Raw genomic sequence first — 21,687 nt, 5'->3', positions numbered from 1 at the left:
AGACGTATCGCATGGTCTTTTCCCATCAAGAGCTCCCAGACTCTCGTCCACCTCTCACCCCACAGCTGCGGCTGCACGAGAGACTCCTGACCCGCAGCCCAGATCCTGTCCACACACACGACATGACCTCACTCTTCCTACAACTGGCTCGAGTCCATTCAAGCCGCAGCAGACCCAGTTTAAGGCGGCCTCGCATGTTTTCACTGACACCAAGCCAGAAACCTGGGTCCGATGATCCCCAGCAGTTAGGAAATGTGTCTGGGCTCACAACTGGAGGGTGGGTAAAGCAGCTTGAGTCTCACGGTCTCAGCGCTGGGGGGGCTTGAAAGTTGAGGCCATTAATGCCTATCAATGGTTCCTCCTAGGGTATGCATTTTCTAGCTCCATCCTGGAAACGTCAGCTGGATATGTAACTCGGCCTGCGTTTCTCAGGATCTGCTCTCCCGGCATCCCACGCACTAATGAATATTGAATGCCCGGGGCTGCAGAATTGGCAGCCGGCTCCCTCCCACCGCCGGGCGCTCACGCCGCTCTGTGCCTTGACCGCTGCGCCCACTCTCCGCTGCTTGTTCACGGTTGTTGATGCTTCTCTGACCCCTGCCAAGGCCTGGCCCGCAGGACCCCTGGTCTCACGCTGACCTCACCGCACCAGAATGCATTTCCAAACAGCACAGTCAAAACGCTTGCTTGCTTTCGGGGTGCCTGGGCGGCCTTCAGGGCAGCCGGACCATCCCCGTTTGTTGCCTTCTCACCTCGAGCGGGGCTGAGCACGGTGCCCGGCTGCTACACTGCTGCCTGCCCTAGCAAGGCCCTCCCCGACTGGGGCACTCCCCCCATCCTGGCTGCAGAAACCCCAGCCTGCCCTTGCCCGGGGTGGGCTCCCCAGCATCAGGGGGCCTTTTCTGCCCGCAATGCTGCAGCCAAAGTTTATCCCCTTCAGCTACCAGGACTCCTAGCACGTCTCCTCTGAATCGGATCCTTTTCCTCCGGCTGTCTCTACTGTCTTAGCCCCCAATCCTGTGAGCATACACCCTTTAAGCGTGCGAGTAGTCGCAGTGGCTTGACTGGAGTGAAAAACACACACGTATGTTTGTAGGAGCATTAAAAGACTCGCGCGTGTGCGCGGGGCTGCCTGCATGAAGAGCTGCAGGTAAACAGGAAGGCTGTGCTTCAGAGATGAGCGGTCTCACGGCACTTCAGGAACTCTGCTTCCCTTTGGGCGAGAGCAACTTTCCCCTCGATGCAGCTACTGAAGCTGAGCCCATGCCCCAAGCAGCTCCGCCGAACGAAGCCCGCAGCACCTTGCTTGCACCGGGATTCGGAGCTGAGGGCGCTACGTGACCCCTTTGGGTGCAGTCAGGGGAACGTGCCTTCGTGGTTACAACTTCAGGCCAGCAGCTCACGGCACCTGTCCACATCTCCGCTGAGGAGGAAGCGTGCTCGGAGGTCCTGGCTGAGCCACAGGCTCTTGCATGACGCATCGCATCCCATGCATCGGTGACACCGCCTTGGCTAACGTGCCTCCCTCTTGCTCCTGGAGCAAATTTGGGCTCCAACAACCCTCCGGCAGGTCACCGCGACTGGGGGAGGTGGCGGGGTCTCCCTGCCAGGGCCGAGGCCTGGACCCCGGGGGACCGCGACACCCAAGCACCGTCTCTGCTCCAATGCGAGGAGTTCAGGGGCACCTGGGGGAGGGGAACGTGTGATTGCCGCGATGATTGTAAGTGCCGCGCTGCTTCGTCGGGGAGCGCGGGAGCCATCACAAATGCAAATCCTGACCCTTCCAGAGGCTGGGCTGGGGTTTGTTGGGTTTTTTTTTTTTTTTTGCCTTTTAGAATATGCTGGAACAGGAGCTGTAATTCATGTCGTAACTATGGCAACAGATATATACATTTACATATTATTCCAGTTAATCACAGGGAAGTCCAAAGCAACTATCTTTGCTAGGTTTCAGGGGGGGGTGTTATATAATTTGTTTTCCTTTTGCTAAACAAGAGCCGTAATCCAGGAGTCTTCTTCCTGATGGCATCTGCATTTCGCTCGTCTAGAATCACTCGCCCGTTTGCAGCCCGTTCTGCTCCGCTGGATCCAACTCCTAGCCGGGAATTTGTGCACGGAGCAAACGTGAGCAGATCTTTCCAGGCCGCGTCCCCCCAACGCCGCGTCCAGGACAAGTGCTCGAGCACTTGGCCCAGCACGGGCCGAGCCATCAGGAGCAAGCTGGCTGGCTGCGGGTACGAGTCTGAAATGCTGGAACAGTCCCGCAGGCTCCTAGGGGCATGCACGTGCCCCAGTGTGCAAGCAGGCGAGAGGCGTGAAATGTGTTGTGGAATTTCACTTGCAGCAGCCAGCATCCAGCCCCGGGAGATCTGAGTCCTGCTCCATCGTACACCTTTGCCAGCATGCGCATGTGATGGAGCGGAGGGTGTTCCCCCAACCCGACATACTGCCCGGCTCCAGCCACCGGCCTGCCAGCCCCGCGTGAACTGAAGCAAGACAAAGTGCTCCCCAGAGACAGCTGCAAGTGAAAGCGCGGCCTTTCCCACAACCTGGTGGAGCCGCGGGTTTGTGGTTCCCAGCTGAGAGGGGGCGGGAGCCGCCTGTCCCGATGCGTGCGAGTGGACTCCCAGGCCACGCTGCCCCAGCTGCTTGGATTTCAAAAATAACATTTAGAAATTCATTAAGAGTTGATGAGATCCAGAGGTTACAAAAACGTGGCTGCCGCGGAAGGGGCAGGGAGCGAGCTCGGTCGCCCAGCTCACGGCCGGTGAGGCGGCCTGCGGATCGTGCCCTCGGCTTTCGAAACAACAGAGCTGCAACTTACTGCACATCCCTCCTTGTGGCGTTTCCGAGACTAAGACCCCCACCGCCCCCGGCCCAGACGGGGCTGGAAGCAGAGGTCTCTGCTTCTTGTGCAGATCTGCGCTGGGGCGTAGGAAGAGGCCACAGCAGATGTCAATTCTCATGCCACCCAAGTGGACCATCCCTTGCAGAAAGGAGCAGCCAGCACCTCGGCTCAGGCCGTGACAGGGACTACGATGAGCTGGATCAATGCCTTGCCCTGCCACATGCTTGCCCTGTGACCTTGGGCACATCCCTTAGCCTTGCTGCACCTCCATGCCCCCATGGGGACCGCAGCACTGCCCAGCTGTGCCACGCCAGGTTGAAGATGGAGTCGTGCGGGTGCCCTGATACCCAGGAGTCATACAAGCAGCTGCGTGGCATGGAGGGGCAGGCAGGCAGGTGCACGGTCTGGGAACCAGAGTAAACCTGTCACGTCTGCTGTGCCACGCAGCCCGTGGAGGCCTCCGCTCCCAACCAGCTCATTGCACGTGCTCACGTGGCTGCCACGGCCTAGAATAAGGCAGCGGGGCAGTGCTGCCTTCGCGAGGCTGATTTGGGGCCTTCACACGGCCATGCAGCATCTGGCTCCGTAGCTCGAACTCCAGGAGAAGCAGTTGTCCACTTGTCCCCTGTCCATGCTGGGTCTTCAGCTGCACACACGCTAGGGCAGGCCCCTTCGGAGGCATGGGAGGGCACTGCCCTTGAGGCGTCTCCCAGCCCCTTCCTTGCCCTATGCATCTGACACGCTCCGTCTCCCCTCCTCTTGCCGCCTGAAGCCGGACTAGCTTCCTCTGCCCTGCCCAAGGAACCAAGCCTCAGAGCACTTTATAAACTCAAGGAAGCAGGAGTCAAAGCAAAAGCAACTCAACACCAAGCTTAAATGTGACCTCAGCCACCTCTTCTCATTGTCCGGCTGGAATTGCTTTATTATCTGTCATCACTTGCTGAGGCTCCTCCTTCAGGAGACGCAGCCAGGCCCTTCCTGGGAAGTAGGCTCTTGCGACGTGTTATCTCTGTCGCTTCCACCCCGACTTCCCCTCTGCCGGCAGGGTGAGCGCCCTGCTGTGTCTGGCAATCTCCTTGCCAGCCCAGACCCGGCCTGCCCTAGGAGCCATCGGAGGAACGGGCTCTTTCCGCTGGCTTCAGCAGGCTCCGCGTCAGCCCTTACTGCTGGCCAGGTTGTGGCCTCATGTGGCTTTTGCAGCATGGAATGGCCTGACGAGCAGCCACGGACCCAAGTGACTTAGGCACGCAAACCCTACCGACTCTCCCCTGGCCTTGGGCTAGCACGGCCAGCATGTGGGGAACTGAAGGGGCCTCCAGAGCTAAAAGAGGCTGTACCCACTGCTGAGGACGGCAACAACTCATATCCTCTGAGCTAGGCACAGAGCAGGACAGATGGACTAGCTGTCTGCCGCGTATGTACCAGAAGTCCTCCGCATGGGCTGTTACAGATGGTTGATCCCTACCCAGCAGCCAGCCAAGCCCCTGGGACGTGCTTACAGACAGCCAGCCTGCAGAAAGTGCCCAGGTGTGTTGGGAGATCCTCCTGGGGTGAATGAGCTCTGCAGCAGCACTAGTCAGAAAGGGCTGGGCGAGGAACCCCGCCGAGACCTTCCCCAGGATCCAAATCCTGTCACTCTGATTCAGACAAAACTACCACCGACTTCAACCCAAGAATCAGGTGCCTCAAAGATAACAAGAGAGCAGTGACTGTGTCAGCATCTAATCCAGCACTTTCAATCAGGGGCTTTCTAGTCTCCCATCCTCCGCAGATGCTTCTGAAAAAGGTGCGTTGCACGGACAGCCACGCCGGCCGAACAGCAGCAAAGAAGAGAACCTGTGGCCCCGGGTTTGGAGAGGCAAAGGGCTACAATCTGCCCAACGCCATGGAAAAAGGGGGTGCTGGACTGCGCAGCCCACCATGGGTGCAGCGCCTGGAGGGCCAGAGGCACAGAGCCCTGGTAACAAACGTATCAGGGAAGTGGCAGGAGCTCTGCGAGTCGAGAGCTACAGGCACTCGTGGTCCCCGTCTCTCCCGGTGCTACGGGAGGATCCAGCAGTGAGAAAGGAACTCATCGTTTGGAGCAGAAGCTAGGGAAAGGCAGAGCAAAATGATTTACTGGAAGCATCAGCAGCTCGCCACGCTTTCACAAGCAGCCTTGCGCCAGGCCGGGGGTGTTTGGGGCAAGGGGAGGAAGTGGAAGAATTCAACCCACACAATGGCCCAGCTTTTGTTCTCCGTCCTGCCCCCGTCCTGGGCTTTGGCTCCACGCGGCCCTCACTGGATAGCTAGGACTTGAGATTACCCAAGCAGGCTGAAAATGGGGCATATCAGCTGAAAGCAATTTGCTTTGAAATCCAGCTGCCAGATTTTCCTCCATTCGTTTACTTTGAAACGCTTTTCTAAAAGCCAAAATACACAAGGCGGCCAAATTGCTGACATGTGTGCGGGGCCGGTACCCGGCGAGCGCCGCATTCTTCCATGTCCTCCCGGACTCCAACGCGGCCGTGTTTATTTAAAATCCACAAAACACTTCGGCACCAGTAAGGGGCAGGCTCCGGAGGAAATGGGGAAAAGGCTTCCTTGCAGGCATGGAGTGAAAGAGAGAGAAGAAGACGCCTTTCGGTCCGTTCCTCATCCAGGAAGAGTTTGCCTACCGCATAATGGCCCAGCCACCCACGTCTCCCCCCACGGAGGGATGCCAGCAGCCCATTAACTGGTACTTCTGGTTATCAGCCATGGATTTCCTGGATTCTCCAGTAATGGACACCTCAGCAGCGTCTCAGACAAGTAGTCAAAGGGCTCCCCAGCACACCCAGGATTTTGGCCTCTCTTTTCCATGCACAGGAGCTTGCAGGGGCTGTCAGGAAGAGGCCAGACCACTACTGCTTCTCGTCCCGGTGGGAGAGATTTGGGGATCTCAGATCAAGTGTAGCGGGGGCATCTGAGTCCCAAGACCTCCGGACATGGGCCTGAATGGAGGATGCCTGCCAATGGATTTGGGAGTACCTGAAGTCCCAGGGTGAGAGGCTGGGACGGAGGATGCTCGCTGGTTGTAGCGCCGTACGTGGTGTTCAGAACGATTGAGTTCTGCTCAGCTGATAGGATTTGGAACTGATTTGACCTGAAACATGAAATATATTTCAAACAAAGCTGGCCAGCCCTGCTCAGATCCAGTCCAGAACCCCCTCTCCTCTCCCTGTCCACTTCCTGCCCTGCAGGCTCTAACAGCACACACGAGATAGCACCGGCCATCTCCTGTGCTTCTGTAACGCTTGGCATCGTGCAGGGCTGAATGGATCCTGATGGGCTTTGGGTGGTATCCGCCCAGCCCACCATCCAGGGACGGAGACGTGCTCTGGAAACAAACCGTCGCGCCTCACAACACCCTTCAGGCCCATTCTTTCCATCTCACAGGTGGAGAAACTGAGCAAGAATAAGAGACTGATTTAAAAAAGCTGTCTCCATTGTGGCAGGTACACTTTTGCCCCTGCACACCAAGTACGGCCTCCACTACTACTGTGGAGGGGACAGGAGAAGTGTTTAGAGGTCACGTTCACCCTGCGTGACCTACACAAAGCCATCGAATGAGGGAAAGCAGTTCTCCTGGTTCCCACTTTCCTTTGACAGGACCTTCCTCCAGCTGCCCTTCCAGCTCAGCAAGGCACGTGGTCATTACAAAGCTGAGTGAAATCTTCCAATTCCTCAATTTTTAACTTGTATAAATCAGTTAAAGGAACTTAGCTAGGGATGGAAAGATGGCGAGGAAAACAAATGCAGGCTGGCCGGAGAGGTGCCGCTGTTTAAACAGGCTCGCAGACACAAAGGAGACACTAGCTACACTGATCCAGTCCATCACATACTTTCAGCAACTGCCCCCCAAGGACATGGAAGTGGATAGAAAATAAATAGGTCCTCTGCCTTAGGCCATCACAGGTGAAGACACAGCATGAAGAATATATGAGACCTGCACTGAGACGATGCCACAGTGCTGCCCACACCACTTTCACCAGGTCTGCAGAACCCCAGAGAAAGCCACCTCCTATTTAGGCCTTCCCTCTTTCGCCAGAGCCATGCCAGCCTTTCACACAGTGCCAGCACCTGCCTCAGAGCACAAATGGCTCAAAGAAATGGGAAAGCGCCTGGGCAAATTCCACTGTCCAGGACTGCAAAGGCAGAACAACGGGAGGGAAGCTCATACCATCCGCAAGCCCCAGCAGTGCTAGCTGTACGGTACTTTATGAATGGCACAGTGGGGTACCTGTCCCAGATTTCTAACCCGACGGCATCCCCGGATGCAGCTGCGTCTCTAAAGGAGAGCTCTGCTGCCTTCGCTGCGCTGGGCCTGGCTTGCCTCACTCGGCGTGGGAATGGCAGAGCTCCCCTTCCCCCCGCCCGCCAGCCGTGCGACGGCAGCCCCTTCTCAGCAGATCAGCCCAGTCCGGTGAGCAGGAGCCGTCGCCCTGCAAGAGCGCCGCGCAAGGAGTTTCCAGACTCCGGCGATGTCACAGGCTGAGCTCTAAGTCCCCGACAACTGCTTTCACTCATCCTTGGTGGGGAAAAAAGGCGCTGGCAAAGTGACGGTGGAGCAGCATGGGCCAGGCCTGTCACCTCACCCTGGCTAGGTTAGTGATTTTCCAGCATAGAGCAATTGCACCCCAGAGTGCACCGAGAGCCTTTCAAGGATGCTGCAAGGCGCCATGCGATGCTAGCATGGCCCGGTGTGCAAACACGAGTCACACAAACTCATGGGTTTCAAACAGGAATCCACGGTGCTGAAATGTCCCCACCTGCTGTGATCTACCTGAGCCCTTTGCCACAGAAGTACATCATGTAAAAGGCAAAGCTAAGAGCTGGCATTGTCCCAGGGGCCGCCAGTCTATCCAGAGCAGAGCGGTGGGGCTTTTGCTTCTCCTCGGTGCCTGGATCGGCCTTCGTTGTCTGCTCCCAGTAGCAGTCAGGCCTGCAACAGCTGCATAGCACTTCTTGGAGGCCTATGTGAAGCTGTGAGCTGCCCTAAGGGACAGCCTTCATGCCCAGGGTCAGTCCATGCGGGTGCGCTGGTCTCACACGCAGTCCAGGCACTTTCTGCAGCCAGAGACAGTGGCAGGAGCAGTTGCAAAGGCGGCTCTAGAAGCACCCGAGTGGCAGTAGGGGCCTGAGTATGTCCTGGTTATGAGGCCACACAGCTTCAGGCCTGCCCTGCATGCTACCCCACCTCCACAGGCTGGCAGGACTCGAGAAGGCAGAGGCACTGCTGTTTGAGATTGCATTTGGCTGTGACCCTGTTCTGGGGTGCAGCTGCCCCCAGACAGCAAATTTCTTCTCTCCCTATCCAGCAATGACAGGGGACTAATAACCGTCCCAGGGAAAGGCAGTGACTCACTCAAGGCCACAGAGCAAGTCAGTGGCAGAGCCAGAGAAGGGACGTCAAATCTTCTGGCCCCCCGGTGCAAAGCGGGAACCCCTGGGCCGCACTGTCCTCGTGTCACTGCTCTCTCCCCCAGCACCGCGCAGGGGCAGAAGACAAGACACAGGAGAGTGCCTGTAACAATAAATAAGCTGTGATAGCTGCAAGAGCCTCTTCCACTATCTGGAGCCAAGAGATCCTTGGAGGGGCCTGGCTGGAAGCTGAACCTCCCTCCTGCCTTGCATTGTATTTCTTTCCTTTGCCAAAATGTGCTTCCTGAGTCTTGGGCAGAGCCGGCCGCAGCTGACCCTCGCCTTCCTCTGTTTGGCCTGGAGTGCAGGCTCGCCACGAGCCCCCAGAGCCGCACCTCGGGGCAAGCAGAGACTCCTGCTGCGTGCACATTGCTGGGGTCACGCCGGCCTGTCAGCAGCTTCCTGAGTGTGGAAGCCAAGTCGGGCCACACCTGGTCACACTCTGCAGGAGCACTCCCAGTGCAGGAGACCAGCTCAGGCTTGGGCAGGGTGGGCTCTCTTCAGCCCTCCTCGACGAAGGCTGAGCACTGGCTCCTGCTCTCCCGCGTGGGGCTGCAGGGCAGCGATCAGCCACCACCGCAGCTGACAGACCAGGGAAAGCCTGGTGCAGGTTGATAAAACGCGGGTCCCGTCTCACCGCAGCAGGAGACTCACAGATGAGCAGCTGAAGCACCCTCGTGCAGACATGGGGACCTGGGCAGAGCAGCCAGCCATCAGTGCTGCTTCTGTAAGCAAAGCCGAACACCCTTGATGGTCCTTTGCCCCAGCAGGGACCAGCCAGTGTCAGCGCCTCTCTCATGCGCTCTTTCCCCATGCTAGACATCAAGCCAGAGCTGAGCTTAGCAGAGCAGCAGGCCCAGCCCTTTCTGCTCCCAGATCTCATTGAACTCACTGGGGAGGAGGTCTTGGGAGAAGCTAACCTCAGCCAATTGCAACAAGTAGAGGTTGGAGATCAGAAGCTTCAAGATCCCCCATGACTGCCCCCTGCACAGCTGTAGCCCCCAGCTAGGAGAAACTCCCGGCAGGAGCTGGGCAAGGCCGTTCGCATCCTTTTGCAGGAAAGATAAGGGGAGCAGAGTCAGCGGATTCCCTCCCTGCTGCAGGGACAGCGCAGGGTGTCAGACCGCAAGCCCTGGCCCAGCTGACCTGGATAATGCAGCTTTTCTATCCCCCTGGCCCAATTCTAGCAGAAAAGTGAGAGCAGCGTCCCCAGCACCCAGACGCTGCACTTCCACATGGGGAACGTGCTGTCTGCCTCCATGCACTTTGCTCTCCCAGCTCTACCCTTCAGTAGTAAGGTGCGGCTCATACCCACCCGCAAAGTCCTGCCTGGAGCCTAACAACACTTAGAGCATCCCCCGCCCAGCAGCTCGCAAGCTAGCATGTAGCCATAACATATGACCAGGCATGCTCACATGATTAAAACCATACAGAGCACCAGGAAGGTCACGGCTATTCCCTGTGGAACAAAGAGCAGTTAAGCTTAAATTCAATATTATGATTAACCTGCTGCCTGCAACTGTCTGTCACCAGCTGCTTCCATCGGTGCAGCTCCACTGGGCTCAGTCCCGTCCTGGCCTGGAGCGCTCTTTCCTGGGAACATCTGTTCAGCCAACTGAGCTATATCCCTCCAGGTTCAGTGAGGATGCCTCCGCCCCCAGTTCTGTCCCTTCCTCCTCTCCCCAGGTCTCCCATACTCTAGGGAAGCTCTCTTGCCCTTTGTACCGGGTTTTTCCTTCCCTCTGAGATAGGACTGCACATCTTCACTGACCACACAGGTGTGAGACCAGCCACGCTGCTCACGTGGACACTGCACCCGCTCGGGTGGGGGGCAGCCCTTCATCCTATAGCTGTACCAGTTCTTCCCCACAGAGCAGTGGAGGAACTTGTCTGTGCCCTCCGGTGGGCACGTGCTGGAGAATTAGCCAGGTGGCTGGTGCTACTAGCTCACGCGTAAACTACCAAGCGGTTGCAATGCAGCACGCTCACCTGAGCTTTGGCTTCTATCCTAGCTCAGGGTAGCTAACGAGTGAAGCACGCCAGCACCATTGGGTGAAGGGTTTTCGCACACCAACTGGACTCCAGTAGAGGCATCGCTCCACTTACAACTCTTAAGCCCGATTTCCCTCCACTAGTGATGCGGATTCACTTTCGGGATTTTCATCCTGGAAAATCTTCATCTGGATGTCCTACCTGAACTGAAAGCAGCCACAAGAGGGAGCCTTCATCTTCCATCAGCATCCAATGAGATTCAACAACCTTAACAGCTAGGCGCTTACGGGGAGTTTTGAAATGGATAAAATTATTAACTATTGCTATCGCTGTGGACTCCCATTCCTCTGTGGCCTGGCACAAACCAGCCAGCTTCTATACTTTTCTTTCCCTGACTGTAAAACAGTAAGAATGCTCCTATCTTCCACCAGCTTCAGGAAGATTTAGTAAATGTTGCGGGACTGCTCAGAAAGTTCGAGGTACTGCGAGTGCTGAGAATGAAGCAACTGGCTCAGGAAAGATGCAGAGCTGCTGTCTTTTCCAACAGATGACAACCAAAGGACCATATCTTATTCTGCCTCTGCATCAACAGAACAGAGTCATGGGGCGGGGGTGAGAGGGAGTGCAGCAGTGACCACGAAAGCCACAGAATAGCCAATTATGCCCTTTCCCTAAGGGGATGGTAACAAAGGATATTAGGCTTCAGCTCAGGATGGAGCGGTGCTCTCTTTTTGTGCTTTTGCACACTCAACCACGCTGCAGCTGAATGCAGAGGAAAACGTGTGAAAGGAGCACACAGGTGTGTGGTTTCCTAACGTTGTATGGACTGGCGCTCTCACCTTCTCAGCATGCTCGTGTCGTCCCACTCTCTACGGTTCTGCTCTTACATCTGCAAAGGCTCCTTTGCTTCATTTGCACGCCTCCGTCCAACGCTTGGTGCTTTATACATGGAGCAGACCTTGCCTCTCTGGCTGTCCCAAATGTTTTCTCCTGCTCTATTGTTCCAGATTAACAAAATTCAAATTGCCAGACACATCGAGGCTGTGAATTCTCAATTGGAAATCATGGGGGCTGGAGAAGGATGCTCCATTTCTAATTATTGAGTTAGTGCCGCTCCCCATGTCAGCTGCATCCAAGACAACCTCTTGCCCTAAAGCACTGAGATTGGAAATTTCAATAGGACGTCATTTCTTCTATGCCAAAATTTGGAAGAGTGCAGCAGGGCCTCCCTAATCCAGGCTTTCAAGTGGCAAGCAACCACAACTCCGGCTTGCAAGTTTCTGACAGTAACAGTTCATTTTCCGCATGTGCTGGGACAAGACCTGGCAAAGCTTTCAGCCTATACTCTACAGCAAACAGTGCTTTACATCCTGCCAGCAAAAACCTCTGCCTTGAGTCTACATGAGCTTGCTCTCTCTCTGCCAGAGAAGTGTCAGGATACATTCCTCAAAAGATGGTTTTATGGTCTTAACTCAATCCTGACACTTGCTTGTTCTGAAGTTTCCAAGAAAACATCATACCTCTATAACAATATTGAACAGATAGTGCTACAAACAGTAAATGAATCTTGATGAGGGCCATGACAACAGTTGGGAAGAGAGATGCAGAACCTTCCACCTCTTACTTACTGCTTCCAATCCAGCCCAGATATGCCGTGACCAAAGGGTAGTTATTCTCTACAAACTTCTCTGAAATGAGCCAACAGTTTCAATGCAGCTCTATCAGTCAGGCCATCTACTTCAGGCCTCTCTTCAATAATTAAACCACCTTTATTTTCACAGTCAGCCCCAATGCTCAGGGTTCTGAATGTCGAGAAGTTAAACTCTGCTCGCATTCAGAGCTGAACTTGCAACAGCAGGCACATCACTCAGCTACAGCTCCCCTGGAGAATTCGGTCTGAATTCAGGTAAAGAGTAGTTTTCAGAAAGCCCTATGCCCCATTTCAGAAAAGAAGTTGTGCCTGTTGATGAGTCTCAGAAAGCATGTTAGGTCTCTCAAGTGGAAGCCATTAAGTAGCAGAGGTTTTATGTCAGGCAAACATACCTGTTTAAAAGGCAGAAAATAAGTGATGTACATTCAGGAGCCTACAAAAAAAGTCTTGAAATATTGGACAAGTTTTTAAAGATAATTTCTAGAACAAACATGAGATTAAGCATATACAGTATAATTAAGTCATCAATCTTCAACCCCAAGATGTTGTGCCATTATTAAGAATGTTTTAGTGGTAATTTGAATACATTTTTAAACATTCAAAAGTGTTTTTAAAATTATTTAAATTGAATGTAGCAGAAGTCATGCTATACTTCCAGTTCATAATACCAAATCAACTTCCATTTATTATATTTTCCTTTCAGCTCAAAACCTTTCCACTGCAGAAGAGCTGAATTCATTAAGAAAACCTTACAGAAAGGGCATGCTTGGATCATCTGCATGAAACTCTTAAATTAAAAAGGAACACCGTCTTGTAATTACATTTCTGATTTCCACTCCCCAATCTGACCTTAGTACTTCTTTTCATCCAGAATAATTCTTGCACAGCATTTTCTTAGTGCCAAAAGGACCAGATGATAGTGATGGACAAGTTTTAGCCTCTTGAAAAGCTGAATCATGGATCTGCAGTTGTTCAAAATTGTTACTAGCAGGTTTTAAAATTAGGAAGGCTGGGAAATCCTGGCTTAAAGCAGGATGTGACCAAACTGCTGCTATTCAGCTTTGCTCAAAATACTTTCCCACTACCCATGTGAAGCTGAATAAGAGGAGGCAGTGCTTGCTCCTTGGTGCATCAAGCAAAGCTAGCCTAGACTATTCCCTCCTTTTATGATGAGCCAGACAAGGTCTAAAAAACTACTGAATTCCACCAGAATAGGATCAGTTTTGTTTCCCTTCTTCCCTACAGCCATCAGCTGTGTGTGTCCTGTCTCACATCTACCTTCCAACCACTGCTCAGAAGTGAGCTGAGGAACCCAGAGAGCTCCAGACACTTGAAGGGCTTATTTAATTCCTCCGTTTGAAAACAATCCCGTATTTTGCTCAGAGACCTATCCATGTCACAACGCAGCTTTGCAATCTTGCACCTCGAGGGTGCCAGCCTACACCACAGTATTCACCCTTCCTTACTGCATTGGTCTACTAAAGATCTCTTTGACACACTACAACATTAAATTCCTAAAAACTGTCATTCTTTTCAGAAAAGACTTCCCAAGGAAAAATACCAGTTAATTATGATGAGAGGTTCACTACTAGCACGCCATTGTCAGTTCATTAAAAAGCAGATGCTCAGCCATGCAGTGTCTCACGCATAATGCTGACAATAGTAAGTTATTAGCAAAATAGGCTAAGTAATATCTAACAGGCTCTTCTGCAAGATTTCTAACCAATTCCAATAGTTCAGCAGTAACAGTTTGAGGGGGACAAATAGAAATCACACACAATATGTACAGGCGATTGTATCACTTGGTGTCTATTTGGCCAAACACCACATCCACTTACTCAGCTGAATGCAATTAGCTATCTGGCATGCCCCCCATTTAAATGATGACAGAAAGGAAGTGAATACTCCACAGTATTAAGAGTGTCTGCTTTGACTGTAAGCAATTCTGTGCTTGAACCTTCTTGAAGGAGAATGGGAAGAGCACACACCATCTCAGAAATAGCACCTGTTTCCTGTGGACACCCTTCAACCTATCAAGCAAAACACAGCAGATCAGAAGCTGTACTGCACATGTGCTATTGGTATATAGATCTGCTTGAAGACATTTCCTTGGTTCCACAGGTTACTATTTTCAGCCCACCCAAGTCTCCTCAGAGTGTTAAGGACGCAAACACACCATGCCAGGCTTCCATAGGTAGAACTGAGGTCAGTCATTAAAAGAGCAGGATAGATTCTGACGGATGCCCTCCCCAAAAAATGAAAACACCACCTACCTCATCAAGTAGAGCTAAGTTATCACAGGAACCAAGAGGAAAGGAAATTTAAGTCCTTACTAGGCCCATTCAGAGGAACAGCATTGGTAACACAGGGTTTCAGAGGGTGAAAAAAAATCTTAGAATAAAAGAGCTAAGTTACAAACTCTGGTTTATCAAAGAATGGCAGTGCCATCTCTTCTGCAGAGAATGACTCGGGGCACTCCTCATAATATGGCAGGGGGTGCTAACAGGTATGTTTGTGTGACTTCCCAATATACCTCTGGTGCAAAATTCAGCAAAATCATGAGCTTGGGAAGAATATTTTGTAAGGGAAAAAATCCAAGGCTTGTTTTACAGGAGCCATCCCTGACTGCAGGCAGGATCCCACCCATCCTGCCTGCCATAGCCAGGGAGTAAGGCTGCATGAAGTGTCTCTTCCTCAGTTATCAGCGATTACATCCATTCCAACCACCACCCCAACAGATGTGCAGAAGAGCAAGGGGAGATCAGAGCCTCTTCCCTCCACTGGCATTTTGGCACACGGAAAGGGATGTTTCACCAGCTACAGACCTGCTATAGGTTCACCCTCCCCTAGAAAAATACGACACCTGGGTGACTCTCCCTTCCTCACAATCATCCTGCCAGGTGACACCAAAGGCAAAACATCCTCATGGGTGACCTTTCCTATAGGTGTGATGGCATAAAAACAACACAATCCTAAGTCAGCACGTGTTTCTAGCCCAAGCTGTACCTCTCTAGCTTCACACTAGCAAGATAGATTTTCTGATCCTTGCATTGTCAGTAAGTGCACCGCTTGCCCCTTGGATATCATGAGTGCGAAAAAGTGGGTAGCTAAAAGAAATGAAGAATATGCCTTTTAGATGAAGCTTGGGTACTGTTGCATTTAAAACTTCACCCCAATGTCAAAATGCCTATTTAAAAAGGACTGTGTTTCTGTGATATGTGGTACTGGGAAATTATTCAGGTTAGATATTTTGTGTGTTCTTCCCATACACCATATTTATTCCCCAGCAAGGAGCTGAAGGATGAAAACACTTAGGTTATCTACATGAGGCAAGCTTGGTCACATGGATTTAAGAAACGATGATCTTAGTATCTGAAGCGGTATCCAATTTCTAACAAGAAATCTTTAAAACACGGATTGTTGTTTAAAAAGCACTTCATACTTCAAATCACCCATGTAAGGGTTCGTCACTAGTTTTAACCTCTGCATGTTAATCACCTTTATAAAGCGCTTGATGGAAGCAGCACAAAACATGCTTATCATCAATAGTGTGGGGAATCTTTAGTGGAAGACATACTGGCGAGCTGTTAGGGCTCCCACATTGTCTGTTTGATTCAAGACCTAGTCTGGAGGGATTCTCATGGTGCAATTTTAAGAAATGTTTCTTTGGAAAGATCAATATTTCAGAGACAAGTGGAATGTAAGAGGCCAATGAAAATGCTGGAAAGTCAGCAGTCCCCAATTCTGTTTGCAGATGACAGTAACTGACGAAACAAACCCCACTTACATGTGGTGCTTGGTAAGTCTTGGGGTCAGTCCAGACTCATGGCTTAGTAACTGACTTCAAAGACAGAACTGACTGTGTATCAAGCTGATAGAAGGAAATTGTCTTTGAAGTCTGTAAGATTCTAGAAAACATTTGCAGCCTGGAGAACATCATTCTTAATCTGTCATCATGGCTGGATGCAGAAAGGAAAAAAAGAAAAGTCTACCAAGCCAGTAAATGTTTTTAATCATTATAGAATAAGGATTTCACCTGATACATGTTGGACAAGATAGTTTACATTGGTAAAGGACAGGCCTCAGAATTGGAGCTACAGTGTTCTGTCCCATTTACCACGGCCAGAAAAAGCTCCTACTGCCATGTGTAGAAGGCTTCAACTCTCCGTCATAGGATGGATTTGGCTGTGGTCTAGGTCTGGAATGATAGGGATTCTCAGGCTTGGGACGGTCTGTCTTCACTTTTGTGACCTGGAATGAAAGTGAAAAGAGGTACACTGCAATTTTTCTTGTAACATATAACAAATAAAACCGCATTAAGCCAACAGCTCTGAAAAGAAAGCAACATACATGGCTTTTGAGTCATGCAGCAGAAAAAAGAAGTAGTCATTCATCCATTAAAATTAAATGCCAATGAAGTTCAGTGCTGACTTAACTAGAACTTCTAGCGAGCTGGCTCCCCTCACTTTTAAGGTGGTACGTTAATTCAACATTATACGGTGCCATGAACATGCAGGACCTAATGAAGGAAAGGTCTTCTTAGAAGCTTCTGTAACACAGATCAGGATGAGAATAGCAGTAACTCATGTCAAACGGGGTTGTCAAGGAAGAGCAGGATGAAAAAGCACAACTGTCACCTAGGAGCATCATGCATATGTCAATTATTGAACAACAGTTTTAGGAAACCCTAAGATTTGTGCACCTCCTTGAAGTATGCTTAGACAGTAAAATCTGGTTTCCATTTACATCCAGGATCCCCTCCAGATGTCAGTGAAGCTACAGAAGGGCACAATGAGAATTCTGCCTTGCCAGGACAGCACACCTCAGCAGCTTTCAAAACCGCAGCTGGTTTACAAACAAGACTGACTTTTGTGCAAGTGTCTCCAAACAGTCCAGTTTCTGTTGGTGCTCCAGGCAAATAACCTCAGTCTCAAATGTAATACGCACAAACAAGCTAGCAGATGCTCAGTGCTGTTTCCTTTTAGGAACTCTCATTCAGAGCCCTCAAGGAGTATTCCCAAAATAAAAGGAATATCAAACAGTTGAAAGCATTTATTTCAGACCCGGTGACATTGTTTTCCACCACTCCACACTCGCAAGTACTGGCTAACAAAGTATAAGCGAATCAGCAGAACTATGGTATGGATACTACTGAGAGCTATTCATTACCAGATATTTTTCCCCTGCGTCATTAGGAGGAATGAATTTTTTCCTGTTATTTCCTGCACACTGAACATTTAGCTAACTGAAAATGAACTGCATCTTGCTTAAACATTTTTTAAAGTAACTATAGTATTAATTTTGTGAAGAACTGAAAGAGGGAAAATATATGCTTTCTCCTAAAGGATACACCCTACCAAGTGGTTCCAAGTCTCCAAGGAAGTAAGATTTACTACTATCAAAACGTTCTGTATATACCTGTATTAACAAATGTAGGACCACAGGTTTGAGGGCAGATTGTAAGTGAGATCACAATAGTTCTACAGCATTAGATTTGGAACGTCTAATCAAGATTTCTCTTACTGACAAGAACACTTTAAAAAGGTCCACAATTTCTTAAGAATAGCAATGCCTATTTAATTTTCAAACATAACAGGTCATTCTCTGCCCCCTTCCTCAGCTGTTGCCTGCTGTGTACATTTCCATGGCAATGCTTTTCATTCTTTGCAGTACCTAACCAGTGCTACATGGTCCTCTCTGGCTAACCTATCTGCCACTTTTCTTCTGATTCACAGTTTAGTGATTCAGAGTTTGTTTATTTGAGCAACAGCTTTAACCCACTCCTCATTGCAAACAACCTGTCTGACATCAATCAAAAGATCAAAGGGGCAACTACTGCTAAGAGAGTTCATGTAGATTTTAAAAGCCTGCTGATGCCAGAAGAGATTGGAACAATCATATATTAGAGATAGGCCAAAGCTGCACCCACCCTTTTTTGATGCGGGTGCTTTACTTAGAAGTAGTGATTCTGAAACCAAAGCTGCAGCTTGCAGACGAAGGCAGCATTGTAAGTTTTAGAAATAAGCTTCATTTCTCTATAACACCAAACTACAACAAAAAGTTCATTAGTTCTTAGTGGCTTTCCTTCCTCTGGGAATGAACAGACTTGTCAAATATGGCAAGTTTTGGTCATTTTTTTTGGAACACAAGAAGCATTATACAGGGAATAAACATTAGAAAGATATGAGCTAAAGGCACTGTCATGCTAATATGATTAGTAACAAATAAAATTAAGTAAATAACCTATTTCTGAATCAAGTGCTACTGATCAGTTTCAAAATCAACATGTCCCTATCCTCAAAGTGTGTTGGAAAGTTGTCCAATTTTACTCTAGTTCACAGGCTTCAGCAGGACATTAAGAATTCATCAATAACTTACCACTTTCTACACGGGAAAAGATGTTATTTAAGGGAAACACTGACAAACTGAAGCCTTTCAGCTAAGGAGGAATGGATAAACGTCACGTGGTATGCTGAAACAATTTCCATTAGACAGCATTAGAAACGTTAACACTTTCAAAAACACTGGTACGAATGGGAAGCTTAATTCAAGCCTGGAAGCACACCAGTATTCCAGGTTCAAGTGAACCTATCAAACCAGAAATAGAAGCACTAGCACATTATAAAGTCCACCTTTTATTAAATCACAATGCAGCTTTCAAAAAAGGCTACCCTAACCATGTTTTAGAGAATTAAACACCATGCAGAATGAAACGACACAGAGGGAGGGAGAGGTACATATAAAAGAGGAAAACCTTTCAGACGACATTTGAAACAAGATGGAGAAAAACACGTGGGTTTTACGGACAACAGGATTTGATGAAAAGGTTTTTAAATCATTGCTGCAACAGCATTAAGCCAACCTGATGTCTCATTTGCCTACCAGTTAGAAATAGTTTTAGATACGATGCTTGAAGAGTGACAATATCCAAGGAAGGCTGGAGCAAGTACACAAAGGGAAGTGATATTAACTCTTCTTTGATTTCCTAAAGGCAGTAGCAAGCACCAACAAGGAGAGACAGGCAAAGGCATGGATAGGATTTCTCAACAAAGAATTACCTTAGACAAATGCCCCAAGTCAGGTCTCACCCAGCCCAGCTTCTCCAGCACACAATCATCAAATGCCGCCTGCTGTTTCCGGCATCGACGAAGCTCCAGCAGATTGGTATAGTCAATACAGGTCCAGTATTCAGTAAAAGGTTCTGCACAGTGCAGCTTTACATTCCTGGAAAAGATTTTGGAGAAGATAGTTCATCAAAGATCCTTACTTCTCTTGCATTAATGTCAGCCAAAAAACATATACATCAATTTCCTAATGGCCGCAATACACTAGTTATTTACTACGTTAGTTATCCGAACACCAACTAGAAAGAGGTGGTCCAGTAACTTTGGAAGAAAAATTAGAGTAATAACAATTATTTTGATAAGGTGCACAGCACTTTAAAAGAGTTCCATTTAAGAAGAGCTTACTGCCTAAGCATATTAATATATAGTTTGATATCATTCTCAATGGAGGTAGGTATTAACCACTGAGTAACCACAAAAGCCATACAATTAATATGATTAAGCTGAGAACAGCCATCAGAGACTATTCTTTCCACGTACATTTCTCATTAGTTCATGCTTATTTTGATAAGAAAAAGTAACATATTCTGCACAAAGATATTTAATTGATTCCAACTCAGTTTTGACTTCTCAGTTTTGCAAGACACTCTTTACACACTGGTAATGTTTACACTGCAGTAGCACTCAGATGCTGCAGCTGGAGAAGGCTGGATTGTGCTCACTTCCCTAACAAAGAAAGGTGCTGAGATCCCCCAAGGACCCAAGCTAACAAGAACATGGTCCAACGTGCTTGTAAGTATATAATATTGGTCACGCAAGTAAAGTTCTCACTTGTAATAACATATTGCAAGAGGAGAAAGGGCATGCAATGGAGGAGGAAAACAACCTGCAGACCAAGTGCGAAGATTTAACACACAGCTAAAAGCTGCCGAAGCACGCAGACCACTGCCTCTAGGTTAAAGCAGCGGTTCCCAAACTCTGACAGATTGCACAGTACCAATTTAAAATGATACAACCTTCAGTACCACCAGCAAATTTTTGTCATTTCAAGTAATTATAATAAATCTGTTAACACGTACCACTGACAAGCTGTCTGCGTACCACTGGTGGTACCCGTACCATAGATTGGGAACCGCTGGTTTAAAGGGTTCTGAAGTTAACATATCTGCTTTAGACATTTAAGCCAAACCAAACGGTCCCAAGGCCGAGACTGCAAGAGAGAGGGAAAGGGAAAGGGAAATGAAAAGCCTGGGTCACATTTCACGAACAACCAAAATCTGCTCCCGAACGTGCTGCTTTCTGCTCAGCAACAGGAGCTTAGCCCATCATGGACCCCTTCAACTGAAGGCACAAGGCCTCCAGAGTCCAAGGCTCAGACCCGGCAACAAGAACCTCAGGAAGCAATGCTCTTGCCTTTCTTGGGATCAGGGGTAGCTCCACAAATGAGCCCTGCACCTTACCCCGACCCCGAATACCATTCCCCTTCCCTGCCTGGCTTGCCACTCTACCTTCTGCTCCCCACTCAGCTGCTGATCCATCCTGTGGTCCCTGCACCATCTGCTGCTCGGCCTCCCGCTCCCTGCTCGGGTGCTGCTCCATCCCATGCTCCCTGTGCCCTCTACTGCTCTCCCTCCCGCTCCGTGCCTGTTCTGCCTTCCACCCCGCATCCCCTGCCCGCTCTGCCTTTCATTCCCTGCCCAATCTGCTGCTCTGCCTTCTACTCCCTGCCCCATACGCCCTGCTCTTTCTGCTCCTGGCCATTTGCCGCTCCGCCTTCAGCTCCCCCATCCTGCCTCTGCTGCTCTGCCCACGGCTCCCAGCCCGCTCTGCTGGCTGCTCCCCTACTCCCCCCACCACCCCACCCTCAGCGTGGACCTGACCTGACCTGAAGAAGTTGAGGGCGCAGCGGTTGACCTCCTTGCCCTCTTGCAGGCACTTGCGCGGGTCCTTCTCTTCCCAGCGACACAGCGCAAACTCCTTGTTGGGCCGGTCGCACTGTGAGCCATAGTGGTGGGCCGCTGCCTTCAGCACCGCCGAGCTCACCAGCACCTGGGGGGCGGCGGGGAAGGGGCATCAGACATGGGCTTCCCTGCGCCCCTCAGCCAGGACCATGACATCATCATGGGGGTCAGCCTCCCCTCCCCAGCCAGGGCTGTGGTGTCATCACAGGGTCAGCCCCCCCGGGCTGTGATGTCATCACAGGGGTGAGACCCCCCCAGCCGGGAGCTGTTACGTCATCATGAGGGGCAGAGCCTCCCCTCACCCCTCAGCTGGGGCTGTGACGTCATCACGGGAGTCAACCCCCATCCGGGGGCTGTGACGTCAACACGAGGAGTAGAGCCTCCCCGCGCCTCTCAGCCGGGCCGTGACGTCATCATGTCAACATGAGGGCAGCACCCCCTCAGCCGGGGCAATGACATCATCGCGCCAACAAGACGGAGGGGCACTTCCGGGGCGGGGGGGCTCAGAACCCCTCAGCTGGGGGCCGTGACGTCAGCGCGCTGGGCTAGGGTCTCACCTCATGCACTTCGAGCTCATCGAACGTGGGCAACTCCCGTGTGTGAGGCATGGCGCCGCTCGCTCGCCCGTCCGCCCCGCCCCACTCTCCTTCAGCTCCCCTTCGCCTCTCGCACAGGCCTCGCAGCCCCTGCGCATGCGCCCTGGACCCCGGGCGCCACCGCGCATGCGCC

The 21,687-nt window shown here is 50.7% G+C and overlaps 1 protein-coding gene across 1 annotated transcript; it reads right to left on the bottom strand.

The window, feature by feature from the left end:
• Positions 1 to 15,928: 15,928 nt before the first annotated feature.
• Positions 15,929 to 21,671, bottom strand: NDUFA8 (NADH:ubiquinone oxidoreductase subunit A8). The gene is made up of 4 exons (XM_090021258.1): positions 21,516 to 21,671; positions 20,883 to 21,046; positions 18,992 to 19,157; positions 15,929 to 16,184 (listed from the first exon to the last, which is right to left on the bottom strand). Exons 1-4 carry the CDS (start codon positions 21,564 to 21,566, stop codon positions 16,047 to 16,049), a joined length of 519 nt encoding a protein of 172 aa, XP_089877384.1. The 5' UTR covers positions 21,567 to 21,671; the 3' UTR covers positions 15,929 to 16,046.
• Between the last annotated feature and the right edge of the window lie 16 nt (positions 21,672 to 21,687).

Source organism: Crocodylus siamensis, chromosome 11 (assembly GCF_052110815.1).
Source record: "Crocodylus siamensis isolate JL-2025a chromosome 11, ASM5211081v1, whole genome shotgun sequence".
NCBI classification, from domain to species: Eukaryota; Metazoa; Chordata; order Crocodylia; family Crocodylidae; genus Crocodylus; species Crocodylus siamensis.
This window is presented reverse-complemented; position numbering and strand designations above follow the sequence as displayed.